Source organism: Cynoglossus semilaevis, chromosome 6 (assembly GCF_000523025.1).
Source record: "Cynoglossus semilaevis isolate Cse_v1.0 chromosome 6, Cse_v1.0, whole genome shotgun sequence".
Lineage (NCBI taxonomy): Eukaryota > Metazoa > Chordata > Actinopteri > Pleuronectiformes > Cynoglossidae > Cynoglossus > Cynoglossus semilaevis.
Genome location: NC_024312.1, coordinates 15217219 through 15231407, shown reverse-complemented (window position 1 = coordinate 15231407; position 14189 = coordinate 15217219). Strand labels below are relative to the sequence as shown.

General features: G+C 39.3%; 1 protein-coding gene across 3 annotated transcripts in view; it reads right to left on the bottom strand.

Annotated features, from left to right (window-relative positions):
• The window catches only part of mrpl23 (mitochondrial ribosomal protein L23), a 28259-nt gene that overhangs the window by 6287 nt on the left and 7783 nt on the right, over positions 1-14189 (bottom strand). For all 3 annotated transcript variants that reach the window (XM_025056215.1, XM_008312305.3, XM_017033242.2), the window contains exon 4: positions 10820-10893. In XM_025056215.1, coding sequence (XP_024911983.1) covers positions 10820-10893 — 74 coding nt within the window. The remainder of the gene's footprint in view (positions 1-10819; positions 10894-14189) is intronic.

Here is a 14189-nt window from a genome sequence, read left to right as displayed (position 1 = left end):
GTGTGTGTGTGTGTCTGTGTGTGTGTGTGTGTGTGTGTGTGTGTGTGTGTGTGTTTGTGGTGGCTAGTGAGGCAGACAGCAAGGTGTTCTTATAAAGACAGTATCCACTCTGACCGCATAGTAAGAAAACCAAGCAGAATAGAGAAGATAGGGCAAGATCAAAGTGTTGAACCTACCAGGATTAGAGCTGAGGGTAACCCCTTGCTGAGTGTGTGTATATAAACCCTGTTTATCTTAGGAAACGTTGACTGAGCACGCATCTTGTTCTTTTTTCAGCCGTTTATACAGCTGCACACAAGTTAACAACTAAGGCTGTGTGTTTGGTGACTTGCGCTGGCCAGCAGCCAGCAGCGTTTCAAAGTGAGAGAAGGTTGCCTTGCTCAAGGGTAACTCAACTAGGATTACCAGAAAGACTCATTCTAGCAAGCTTCAGGAGCCTTAGAGCAGGTTTAAAAGGTGACATCACACCTCTGTAAGTCTGTTGTATTTGGTCTCAAGCGCTAATGAAATTATTGTAGCATTTGGTTCATTTAAGTTCACACTACCCAATAACAACGAAGCCGGAACTTGTAAAGGAAAATATGATGGATTCAAAGTAGCTTGTTTATTGGACAGTTTCATGTTTTGGCAAGCCCTCATCCTGTAAGATTATAGATTTAGTCTGCCAAATAAAAGAGCAATAAAATCTTTTCTTTTTTTTTTTTTGCCTCAATTTACCAACATTATTTTGCTGCTGTTGATGCACAGTAACTGCTCAAACACATGGTTTCAATGAGTTTGATCAGACATAAACTTCTGACTTCCCTTTGTTTGAACAAGTTTTCTTCAGGTTGTCCTGCTTGTAAATGAACAACAAAAAACTAAGAAGAGGAGGACCTTTGTTTTCAAGTGAGGGTGATGAAGAAAAGGCTAAACTGAAATGCAACAGACAATAACGTGTTTAGTGATGTGTGAAATCTGCTATCTGATTTGGTGTGGTCCAATAAAATTATCTTGTCTTCACTTAAGAATGACGACATTGGGTTTGTGTTCAGCAAGTTCTGGTGTGGTCCTAGAAAATTCACATAAAATGTCAAAAAAACAACCACGGAATTACTGTTACATTTTTATATTAGGGCTTTTCTCAAAAAGATTGCTCGGCTGGGAATTGTCTGACTTTTTCTCAGATGTTTAGAAGTAACAACTTATTGCAAGGTTAGCTTAGGAATTTTTCCATTGATAAAGGAGTACAAATATTCATTTTGAAAATGACTATTTATTGGTAATAACTACTTATTGTTGTGATATAATCATAACAATGTTTATGGTATGCTGTAACAACTCAAATGTGTTGTCAGAGCCACATACACCTTGTTACGGGGCGGGGAGTCAATTCAATAACATCAGGGTGTTAAGTCAGTTCAAATTTGTTGAGATAAACATCAAATAGCATACAATCTGGGCTGGTCACCACAGGAGAAGGACGAGAGGCATTAGAAAAAACAAGGAGCGCCACATACAAAAAAAAAAAAAAAAAAAAACACACATCAAAATGGAAACAGTCCTTATTTTCATTTTACACTAAGTTGAGGACTGTTATGGTTTCCTCATCAATCCTCACATACCTCCTCTCGTCTGGTTGATTTTCCACGATTGTTACCGTTAGTGAAAAGCAGAAGCCAGAGAGACGTTTCAAATCCATCAATGAATCTATTTCCACTGAAATTACCTCCCTTTACCTTTTAGCAATGTGCTGGAGTTTCCACCCATGGCCTGAAAACATTTTTGCAATATTTCAAATTTTCTTCCTAAATGTCTATCACAATTGAGGGTTTTTTTCTTCTTCTTCTGAGCAAACACAAAAGCCCACCCACAGTTGATCAGATCATTATCAAAATTCTATTTTTCAGGAAATTGAGTAAGCACTACATTACACAGCAAACAATGTGAAAAGCCTGCAGAAAGGTACAACAACTACAACAATGACCAGTCTGACTGTAATCACAGAGAAATATAGTGGAAGTAAATTAAGAGAGGCAGGAAAAACAATGTTGGAGGGCAGGAGAGCAGAAAAGATGTAGCCTGATGATTGTAAACAGCTCTGGCTGCCAGGCCCCTGGGTGGGCCACGCATTCACTCTCACTTTATCTCATTGACACACACACATACACACTTGCACACAGACACACACAGAATCACACACACAGACAGACACAAAACACAATTCTGCACCATAGTGACTTTGTTCCAGACCTTATTGTACAAACTATTCCAGGAAGAGAAATGAAGAGAATAATAGCGAAAGGGTTTGAAGTGAAGGGAAATTAGAAAAGGGGGGGGGAAATGTAACAGAATAAATATGGATTTTTGTTTTCCTTTCAGAACAAAAAGTGAATTAAAATCGACTCGGTCTGAGGGCATAATATACTACAACAAGAGCTTATTTCCATTGCATTTGATATTTCTTTAAACATCAACAAAAGGACGCTTACTTTCACAGCAGAAGTCTTCATGAGAGCATGAGGACAAAATAACAGCTGAGCATGAGTTGACTACAGTTAAATCATCTCTAAGTGGCAGTGAGAGCCGACCACTAACCGATAGTATCCTGCTGTGGGTTCTTTGGGGTCATGACCCCAGCCCTCCCTCCAATTACAATGATATCTCTTCCACAGCCCAGCAAAAGCTAAATAACTCGGTCGCAGCTTTGGCCAACAACAGTATTTGTTTGGGTGCTTCCCCATGTGAAGTATTAATGACTACCACATTTATAAACAATAAATTGATGTAGACAAATAACTTGGACAAGGTAGCAAGGCTGTGTTTTGTCTGTGTGAACAGCTGGGGAAATTGTAAACAAATAAAAATAAATTAGCTACTATATTTATTGGTTGGTATTTATATACTAGTTTTATAATTCTTTTGTATTACACAGCAATGCTTCTATCTCCTTGGATATCAAACACTTTTTCTGTTGCCCTTAAAATGTGATCATCATTTTCACTAATTCCTCAACTATATCTTCAAATATATTTGTTTGGATGGGTACTAACTAAATTAACCTACGTAACTAGGCTCTGTCAGAACGACAAAAGTGGGAGAATGCTAGAAATGAATGAAAAATAAATTGTTGTAAAAACATCTCATAAAATGACTCCATTCAGTGTTTTTAGTAGTGCGCACATTGTCTTATCCACTTAGCATCTTTGTTTATTCATTTGTCCTTTTTCTTTTCTATAGTAAAACTGTTACTTATACCATTGTGGCTCTGTACTTTTTTTGCATTTGGATTTGTTATATCCAATGGGCAATCATTATTACTCATCTTTCAGTGAATGCTGTCCTTGTCATCTTAGTGTTAAATTATCTATGTGGGTCCAAAAAGTCAAGCAGGAGGATGGACATGGAAAACCCCATTCTTTTTAGAACTACTGCATCAGGGTCGTGTGTGAGCGTGCAAACACCTGCGTGCACGTGATAGTGTTCATGTCCGGGCATGTCTGGGCAGCCAGCAAACTGGAGACATTATACCCCGGCTCTCAGGAGCTCTCAGGAGCAGATCATCACCATATAAATACACACACCAGGCTCAATGCCTGCGCGTACACGTACACATACACACATACACACACACTCAGCAATGTGATCACGATGATAACATCAACTACAACAAACAAGAATGACACAACAAAATCATTTCTTTTAAGCAGTGTGACAGACACAAAGCAGATTAAATCAATTAAATCCTTTTTTGGAATCCATCTTAGGTCGACTGAACCAACCTTGCACGTGTCAAACATTCATGCTATGCTCACTAGACACACAAACAGCTGTTCACTATCATTATCCCCTCCATCTATGTCATTCAGCCACCCCCAACTCTTACTATATAGCACATTTCTCTCTCACCAATCCATGTAAACAACCATCACACAACCTCCCCCACCCCAATTTCAAGCATCCCAGCACCTAACCCACCCCCTCAGCCCAAATCCACTATCTAGGCTACCACATACACAGATAGATATTGGCAAAAAAAAAAAAAAAAAAAAACCACGAATGCACGCACACACACATCCTCAACCCTACATGGAACATAAACATCCAGGCAATGCCCCTGCCCCCTCCCCAACTCTGGAATGTGAGGACCAGCTGGTGGAGAAAATAAAAAACGAAGAAGAACACCAAAACAGGAAATGCATCAGCAGAGGACTATGAGAGGACTTTATCAGGCGAGTGGCAGCACTGTTGAAAACATGGGTGGCGCCACACACTGATAGGCTGATCAAAGTGGCAGCTGTGTCATTACAGGTCAGGAGGTCAAGGGTAATCAAGAAAGGTTATGAGTGTGCGCACTCATGCATGTGTGTGTTCCTGTTGGTGTGGACAAGCTAGTGTGTGTTGCCATAGCTATCTACATCAAGAGAAAACTAGAGGAAATGTGGAAATGTGGGAGGAAATGAGGGTGAGGAGAAAAGGAAGAGACAAAGTTAAGGGTCAGTCAAAAATGAGGGAAACTGAGGAATAATTAATTAGGACCCTGCTCCTCTTCCTGTCATTTGTGCCTTTCCTCTTTTCAGAAATAAAATTTTATCAAGAAGTTTTTTTTTCCTAACCACAGTGCATGTGAATATGTTTTAATCTCACAATGACCTTATATTGGCAGATAATAGGAAAACTGCACCATCTCTTGAGTCATTGTTCAAAGGATTTTCATATGTACATTTGTAATTAAACAAACAAAGAATCCAAATGTTTCTTAAGCTGATTTTTCTTGAAGCTTCTGGTACATAAACATAATGATTATGATGCAAGTAAGACAACAAGTCAGACGACTGACAGGGGCTTTACACACTGTACACTGAGGTAACTTGTGATTTTTGACAGGTACATATTTTTATTGCCATGGTAATCCTAATATTTTGTATAATTGTATTTTTGTAGAAAGAATTCAAAAGAACAAAGAAAAAAACTTGCAAACGTTACTGTTGTTGCTAAATAGCACTACGAACGTTGACATGGTGAACATCAACGTTGTTTTGACGTGACAATGATCCCATGGGTGACCTATTACATGCTGTGTATTCATATTTGCCTTCAGACTTACATATGTAACCTATCTTACATGGCGTTTGTAACTGCTTCGTAATTGGTCTGCATGGAATCTGAGTTACTACCAGGACCTGCCCATTTTGCAGTTTTCAATACAATAAATCATTTGTTCAGCGTGAAAGAGGAAAATAAAACAGACAGAGGGCAAACTGCTGGGGAAACGTGGCAGGAGTTAAAAATGTTAATTGGTGTGATAAGAAAGGGTGAGGCAGCGGAGGGAAGGGAAGGAAGCGGAGAGGCAGACAGAGAGACAAGGCTGTGGAAAGCCAGCCAGTGTTTGCGTGACAAGGTAAAAGAGAGGAAGAGGGAGAGAGGGAGAGCAGCAGTCATCGTGATCCAAATTGTTGGAAATAATAAAATTCCACATAGATAAGCAATATTCCCGTCTAAGTGGACTGATTCCGAAACGCCAGGAACAGGAGGAAACGGAAGAGGTCACAGGGCTTCGGAGCCTCCAGTCCTGTGTCCGTCTGCACCACCAGTGCAGCCAGGAACACGCAGTCAAACATACAGTACTCACACAGACCCAGAGTGGCTATTGTTAAGCAACAATGAGTGAAGAACTGATAGGGAGATGGAGGGAAAAGAGCTCACAAAGAAAACTGTGCAGCCAAACGTTGCCATCTAGTGTCAGTCAAACAGAGAGGAGAGTCAGACTAGGCCGCAGCTTGCTTTCTTTTAATCGCACTCTTTACAGTTGTCTAGCACCCCGTCCCCTCCATCTAGCTGTGTCACTACTTCTCCATGTATGCCACTTCACATCAGTGAGCCCAGCCAGTGTTTAGGTGAAAATCTCTATTTGCAAATGGCACAATGACAAATATTGAGGATTTTAAACTAATATAAAATACAAAAATAAAAAATATATATAAATATCTTAGATGCAGCATACATCATGTATCTTATACTTCTATTCTGACCCTACTTCCCTCAGCTTTGCTTTTGCACTTGGGGTTTTTCTAGTACCCGTCATGTCAACATTTGGATGATGCTGTTTTAAGTGTGTTATCGTGTTTGACGTATTACCATCAGCTCAGCCAATTTAGACTAAACAATGAAAATAAGCGTTCTTTTCTCCATTGAGTTGCCTTTCTCTACTGCTAGTTTAGCAGTTTACAGAAATACATTGTGTTCTCAAAAAGCAGATCTGAAAAAGGGCTAACTTGGCCATACAAGGCTAATGACATGTGCCACAAGCACATGTCAGTGCATAATCCAGTCACAGTTCTGTGAATGCACTGAATTGCCATAGTTACCCACAACACTTTTTAGTATATACTGGTAACGAAAATTATTTTGCACATTTTTAATGAACATCTTGTAATAATACAGTATAAATACAGTATCATAAATACAGTATCATTACAGCCCTAATGCCTGTGTGAACAGGGGTCCACTCTGTGAAAGCAAAGTAAAGTATTTGCCCAGCTCAAGACAATAATGTTCAATATGAGGAAGGCACCTGTGAACATCTGTGTACTCCACTGCTTTGAGCATTGTGTAGAATCTGCTTTGACAGGAGAAGATGATCTTTCATCCAAAGTCATCCTTTAGCTTCTAAATTGTAAACCCACTGAGCTGAGTTACACGCTTTAGACCATACTGTTGATGCACATGGACTTCTTATCTCTGCCTGATTTGATCACATGTATACAAACGGTCAAACAAGTTTCAAATACCCCACAGGTGCCTCGACGTGCCATGCAGCGCCCAGCACAGAGACACCAAGTGGCTGCTCCTCCCTGCTGAGCTCTCCTGAAAACAACTCAAGTCAGTGTCTGACATTCCTTCAGTTACACAGTCAGTCCCAGTTTTACAATAACATAATTCACAGGCAACGGTAAAATACTCTCAGACTCAAAGAGCCGACTAAATATATGTCTTTCTAGAAGCTCTTTTTCAGTCTACACTAAACTGGGTCTTTTGATGCCACACACGATTATAAAAACAAACAACTGGAAGGAAAACTAATTGGAAAAACATACATTAAAAAGCAGACATGGGAGGACGACTGACGTACCATCAGTACGACTGACGTACCATCAGTACAGTGGTCACTAATCTGTGGCAGCTACTACAGTAATCTCACCATAGGCCAAAAATTCTGGTCATTTTCAGCAAAAAAAATGCTATAAGTGACTGAACTTTTCCATAAATAAAACTGTTGGTCTTCTACTTTTATCATCTGCATTTCTGTGTAACTGTAACCTTGATTAATCGTAGTGACCTTGATGACCAAGTCCTTTTTTAACCAGAGTTTTGGATGAGGAGAGGTGGTTAGTGAAAGCTGAGTTTTTGAATGCAACAATTTAACTGGTTAACAATTATAAAATACAGGCCAGGAGCAGCTGAACTCATAATATTTCCTTTTCGTTGCCAATTTAAAATGACTGAGGGTATTGCTTTTGTGTGATTCCTCTTTTTCAATATATGAAATGTCTAATCTACCCTTATTTTGGGAATACTGTGGTTGTTCTAATGTCTGTAAAGCCAAAATCTTAATTTAACACATGTTCTCAATCTCCGATGACATATGAGAATATTTAGTAAGGACAACTGCACGGTCTGACATGTATAATGAATATGGGCAACTACAAAGTCTTATTTTGCTACCAGACGTCTCCTGAGTTTAATCAACTTTGAAAGTAGGTTTGCTGCAAAGATGTTGTTAATAAAATAAATTTAATTTTAAATCTGTATCAAAATGTTTTCCAATACATCAAAAAAATTATATTCCTTACAAAGGTACAGTGAACCAGACCAGAAATGTAATTACACCCACTGCTCATGAAGTAATGTCTACAAGAGGTCAAAAAGTCCTTGGCAGGATCGTATTTTCCAGCATCAGCTTTTTATAATATCCTATAGATGGAACAGTATGGCTGGACTTCAAAAATCTAATACAAATGTTAAGCCAAGCGCAGCAGCTAAAGCTGGTCTTATGGCAGACCTAACGCTGTGTGGAACTGGCCCTACTCTAAACACATGTTGAAACGTAGCCAGATATAAAGGCAGTCTGATAAGATACTTTTTCTCTTTCTTACTTTGTTTTTTCTCCTTCTGTCTCACACACACACACACAATCATTTTGCCCAGTCTGTCGACCTCCTTGCACCGGCAAGACTGCATGCCTCCTCAGTTCACCCCGCACAGCCCGTCACGTAGACATTCTCACTTTCCCACACACAGTGTGCACTGCACAAATGCAGACGCATTCTCATCCCCTGATACTGGGGTCCCCTATAAGCCTGAGGAAAATGGCCGTCACGGAACCCCGCTAACGGGAGGCCTCCCCTCAACCACAAACCAAGAGTGAGGAATGAGCAAGAGCAAACATATTACTGCTGCAATATTAGCTGATGGAGGAAGAAGGGGGAGAGGAAAGGATGAGGGTAGAACAGGGGGGCCATGGTGTGAGCATCGACCCACAGAACACTCTCCCACATGTGGAGTCAATTAGGAACAATCTTGTTTTCTACTCACCACTGAAAAAGAAAGGAGGGTTTTCTGGGGTTGTGAATGTGTGTGTGTGTGTGTGTGAGAGAGAGAGAGAGAGGGGGGGGGGATGTGTGTGTACACAAGAGAAGGAGTAAGGTAGAAAAGGGAGCAGAGAGTGCATGTTTTCTCAAAAACCTGCAAGAAAAATAGGCCGGATATTCACTGCTTCAATACGTAATGTTCAGCACAAAAAGCCTGGATCTGAAGATTTTTGCCCGCTGTTTACTCGCAAATGAGCATGAGCTCACTAAACCACAATGTGATTGCAACTTCAGAATAAATGATAAAATGACAGGAAATAAAGATTAGTACTTAAGGGCTCCTAATTCATAAATGATAGCACTGTCAATGATGTGTGCATCAATGTGTGCACTTCCCCATCATTCAAGATTATCATCACTCATCGAGTGATCGACTTCCAACACTGCTAGATATTTACAATAAACCACTTCTGTTGGGTTGAAAGACAGGAAGTCTTGCCGTTTGGTTGCACCAGTTTTGTATCCTTTCTGAAATTGTCATGTTTAGACAATTTCTTTACTCATCCATTTAAGATTAATGGCTCTCTGTCAAGTGGACAGCACAGTGTAAACAAGGAACTGCATGGCTGATGAGTTATCTGAGGAAGATCACACAAAGAATCTTTGCTTTCCACATCTGGATCAAACGTCAACCGAAGAGAGTGACTTTATGACATTTAAGCTGAGGTTTGTTTTATTTTCAACTCTAACAAAACATGGCTCTTTGCATTTCATCTATGGCATAATGTGCACAAACAGGGAACGGAGTTGTGCTAGGTGATGACAAAAGGCTGATATTTCCTTTGAGAAATCTGGCATGTCACCAAGGACGAACTTTCACCCACGAATGTTTGGAATAGATACCGGGTTATGGACCATCACACTTAGTTAGAAGGTGTGAAAATATGTTGTTTAAAGACAGGGTTTGTAGTACAATACGTGGTTTACGAAGAACGCGCAAGTTTTTAGACAAGTCTGTGGTTTGCCACATAAATGCAGACTGGAGTTCTCCCAGTTGGACTGGAGATGCACCAGTCAGTTCGGAGGGTGGTCGGATGGCAGACCCAGAGATGTACCGGCCGGGTGGGAGGTGATCCGGCTTGGACAGCGATGGGTCTGTAATGTGTCTATCTTCAGGAAAATCTTTAGTTAAGATGATGAGTCTATTCTCTAATGACAAGTTCAAGTTGAGGAAGAAGAATTTCACTTTGTCCTGACCAAAGTTGCCTAATGGTCAAAACAAAGCAGTGGCAGCAGAGCAGGAGCAAAAGTTCTCCTGGACAGAATCTAGCTTCTTCTGAGCTTCATGTATTTTGTATACAAAAAGCCTTCATTCCACACCGGGGATCTTGTTTGCCAGGTGAGTGCAGCTAGTGCAAATGGCAATGCTGTTGTCTTATACCCAGAAGGCTGTAGGATCTATTCCAGACTTGGTTGCCACAATGGAAACCTTGCTGTAATTAAGCAGATGAACCAAGCAAAACCTGAAGTGTTAAGTGCTTTGTGTGGCTATCTGGACTTTAGGTGTACAAACCATTTACCATTTAGCTGTACAAAGAGTCTGGGACATCTGTATGAAAATGACATATCACATATTTAGTACAAGACACTGTACTGCATATGCGATACATCATACAATAGGAAAATTGTGATAAAGACACAGACATGGGTATTAACCAAGGGCCTGGTGCAGGAATAAAGCCCACCATAGTCATTAGTAATCTGGAAGTTTTGAGGCTTTTTAAAAACTTTATTGATTATTTATTGATTAGAGGGAAAACATAAGACAGGATCTTGGTAGCGACAAATCTCAAGGAGGTTATGTCAGGACAGTGAATTACTTTTACGTTTTCCTAATAGAGGGAGACTGAGTTAATATAAAACTGTGCAGAGATGTGAAAAACTAAAGAAATTGGGTGCCACAATACAAGTAGACATGGGTAAACGCAAACAAAGAAAATATCACCCATCAATATTTGTCAGGTATATTGGGTTTATGCATGACTCACAAAAATGTGTGGGATTTATTTAGTTTCATAATAAGTCATTTAATTAGTTTGTAACCATATTTTTGCTGACAATTTGAGTGAATCCACTTGCTTTTGTCAATAAAAATAGAGATTTATTAATTGTGTGTGTACTGTATGTAAATGTGGGTGTTGATGTGAAGAGCTGTGTGCAGGATCATGTAGATCTCTGTTTCTTCTTACCAGCTGGATGTAGGCTACTTTGTAGTCAGGTTGCTTAACCTTCTGGTTTAGGTGGTTCCTCTTCTTGTTGGAGCCTAAGGAACACAGCAGTAGAAAACGTGTGAATACTGACTGTAGATCTAATGTAATATTTTTAAGTTTAGGTCTCTTAACAATAACATATGGATCTACAAACCATATGAATATAATGAAAATAAAACAAACATAGTACTAGTTCTGTCCATATAGAAAACTGAAATGCTATCTAGGGATATCACTGGAGTACTTTGACTCTGAAGTATCACTTAAATGCAGCACTGACACTAGCACATCACCCTAAAAGCACTTTATTTGTGTATGCTTTGTGCTTAAGTGTTTGCAGAGCAAATGTTATTGTACTTTTGTTTATATATTTATTTATATATATATATATACAGTATATATCAAGTAAACAATAGAGATTATCAGCAAATACAATTTTCTTAATTTGGATTATATATCTCAAACTGTTGTAATGTTAAGAGACCAATAAACCACTTAGACCAATGTCACTTATCTCCATTATCTCAGTATGTGAAAGTGCCATCTGAACAACAGTTCAACACATATCTGTTCATGTCCCTGTAGATCAAAGAATGCATCATATGAATGCAGAAAAACATGACAAAAACAAGGAAGCAAATAAACATTTTCATCCACCAGAGACAATAATGACAACACTTCCCTAAGCTAAGACAATAAGGCAATGAAAAAGTGATTCTGAGTGTGCATGAATCTGTGCATTTGAGCAAGCAAGAGACCTGACAGCTGACGTTCAAGGTGAAAACACTGCAGAACTTACTGAAGTCTTTAACCTTAACTCCATTTTCTAACCATGGATGCCAGCAGGGATATTTAAAGCATTATTCTCAGTTTGATTTTCTGCATTTTGCCTGTAATCACACAAAGACCCCAGTGGTCAAGTCAACAGGCCCTCTGAGCAACTACCATTGCCATGGGAACGGTTTATGACATGAAAAACAAGGGAAACATTGCTCTGTAATGAGTCATTTGTGTGTATTGTGTGTGTGTGTGTGTGTGTGTGGTACACGTAGCTAGTAATCACTAGCAAGGCAGCCTACTGCTCAGGGAGGACCTGATCAGGGTTGTAAAGCACCCAGCCCACACACCCCTGTGGCAAACTAGAGGCCCCATGTGGGTGCGAGACAGAGGTAAATCTTGAATGTACATTTTTTGATGGTTGTGTGAATGAATTTTAATTTAAACCATAGCTGCATCTTTATTTCATATAGAGAGGACACTTTAACTCTTCACAGATACATTTACTTTGTCTGAGGACAAATGCACAGGTTAAAAGAATAATGTTAAAATTAGGTTTACAACCTTTCCAGGACAAAATTTGTTTGTGTGACCCCTATTTGACCCTAATGCAGGAAAATACACATATAATTTGCATGCTGGCTTGCACACCTTTTAAAGGTAAAACGTTTTTTGTTTTTTTTGGCATCGTGTAGTCCGTTTCCGAACACATGCAGACACACAGACAGACCTTTCATAAAAGAGTTGCAAACGCAAGCACAATTTCTCCCATTTTGAGATTGCGGTTTGGCAGGCGGCTATCACGTTACAAATCCCAGGCCGGAGGGAAACCATGGCAACTCCTTCCAAAATACCCTTGCCGCCTATGGAAGGAGGGTCGCTTGCACCCCTCACTCCTCTCTGCTTGTTCCTGTCTTTATGTTGCCAATGGAGTGGAACTCCTGACGCAGACAGGGATACCTTCTCTGACGCAGCTGGGGATCTCCAGGGGCCCTGAGTTACTCTTTCTTCTCTATCCCCTCCATTGCCCTGAAATGCCATGTTTTCCAGAATGGTTTTCCTTTTCCTCTTGCTTTAAATGACACAACCTAAGTAACAGTCTTAATGGGTGTTCCTCTGTGGAGAGCAATGTAAGATAGGCGTCTTTCTTCTCCTCCCTCTCTCCTCTCTTGCATCTTCTCCAAAGGTAAAAAGGTGTTTTTATTGCCCTTCAGGTACAGCATCAAAGGTTTCAGTCATCTTCTCTTCTACTCAAGCAACTGAATTACGAGCATATGCCTCGTAACGGTTTTGCACTACAAGAGGTGCGCACCAGTCAGCAACCGCACTGTTTTCTGATTGAGTTCAACGTTTCATTTTTCACTGCCCACTTTCTATCAAGTCAGTAGCGTTATCAATACAGTATGATATATGGTAATTTTATTTTCATTTATTTAATATCTTGATTTATTCATATATGTGACATAAGTGTCAAACACCTCCATGTACACAAATGAAAAAACTCGTACTCCCACCAGTTTTTTTTTTTTTCTTTTTTAAATACTGGTATTAGAACAAGCACAACGTAAAAAGACCAATACTAGTTTGAGTACTAATATAGACACAATAAAATTTAGAGAAAAAAGCAATAAGGTTTTGACACCCCTATATAAGGAAATACATGGATGTGTAGTACATGTTTGTTTGTGGGTTATCCTAGGACATATGGACGCTGGAGTGCTACAGCAGCAGACTGTCAGTGAGCAGCTGTGTGTGTTTAGGTTGGTGAGCAATGGGGGGAACCGGGCACACCAACTTCTTATACTAGTAGCAAACATACATTTTCAGAAATACATGTGCAGATATAACATTCATAGTGTGAGACACTACTGTTCCATCTGTAATTAAATAACTCATATTTTCAGGGTTATACTTACCTTGCCAAGATAAAAAAAAGTCTACCTAATAGGAAACATCTCATATAACAGTCTAAACTTGCAATTTCAATGTGTAAAAATATATACTACAGAATACTACTATATTTGTGCTTGTTAATATGTAACCCTTTAGGTATTTGTGTGCAGGTTACTAGAAAGGAACTGTATGGGTAACTTGACCTATTGATTTATATTTCCATTAGCTCAAAATACACTTTTGTTCATTACACATAAGTGGCGTTTTGTGGTATTGCTATATCAAAATGACCCAAAGTCGTCATTGATATTGTGACAGTATAAAATAATGACTACTGACTTTAATTCATATGCAGTAGCCATAAGGCAGGAGGAGGCAGAGGCACAGGGAAAGGGTAGAGAAGTGAGTAATAACAAGCTGTGTTGACATGTACTTTCACTTCCTCTTTCACTCATGTTGACTCATGTGTATTACTCCTAGACAACACAACATTTTTTCCATTAAAAGGTTAAGTTTGTTTGTGAAGCATAGATTATTTTTCTTTGTAAAACATCTCTTCTTTGTGTATAATAGGGCCTTACATACAAAGAAATAAAAAAGAAAACAATATAGAAACATATATGTATATACACATGCTCATGTGTGTATAAATGCATATACATTCTCTCTCTCTCTCTCT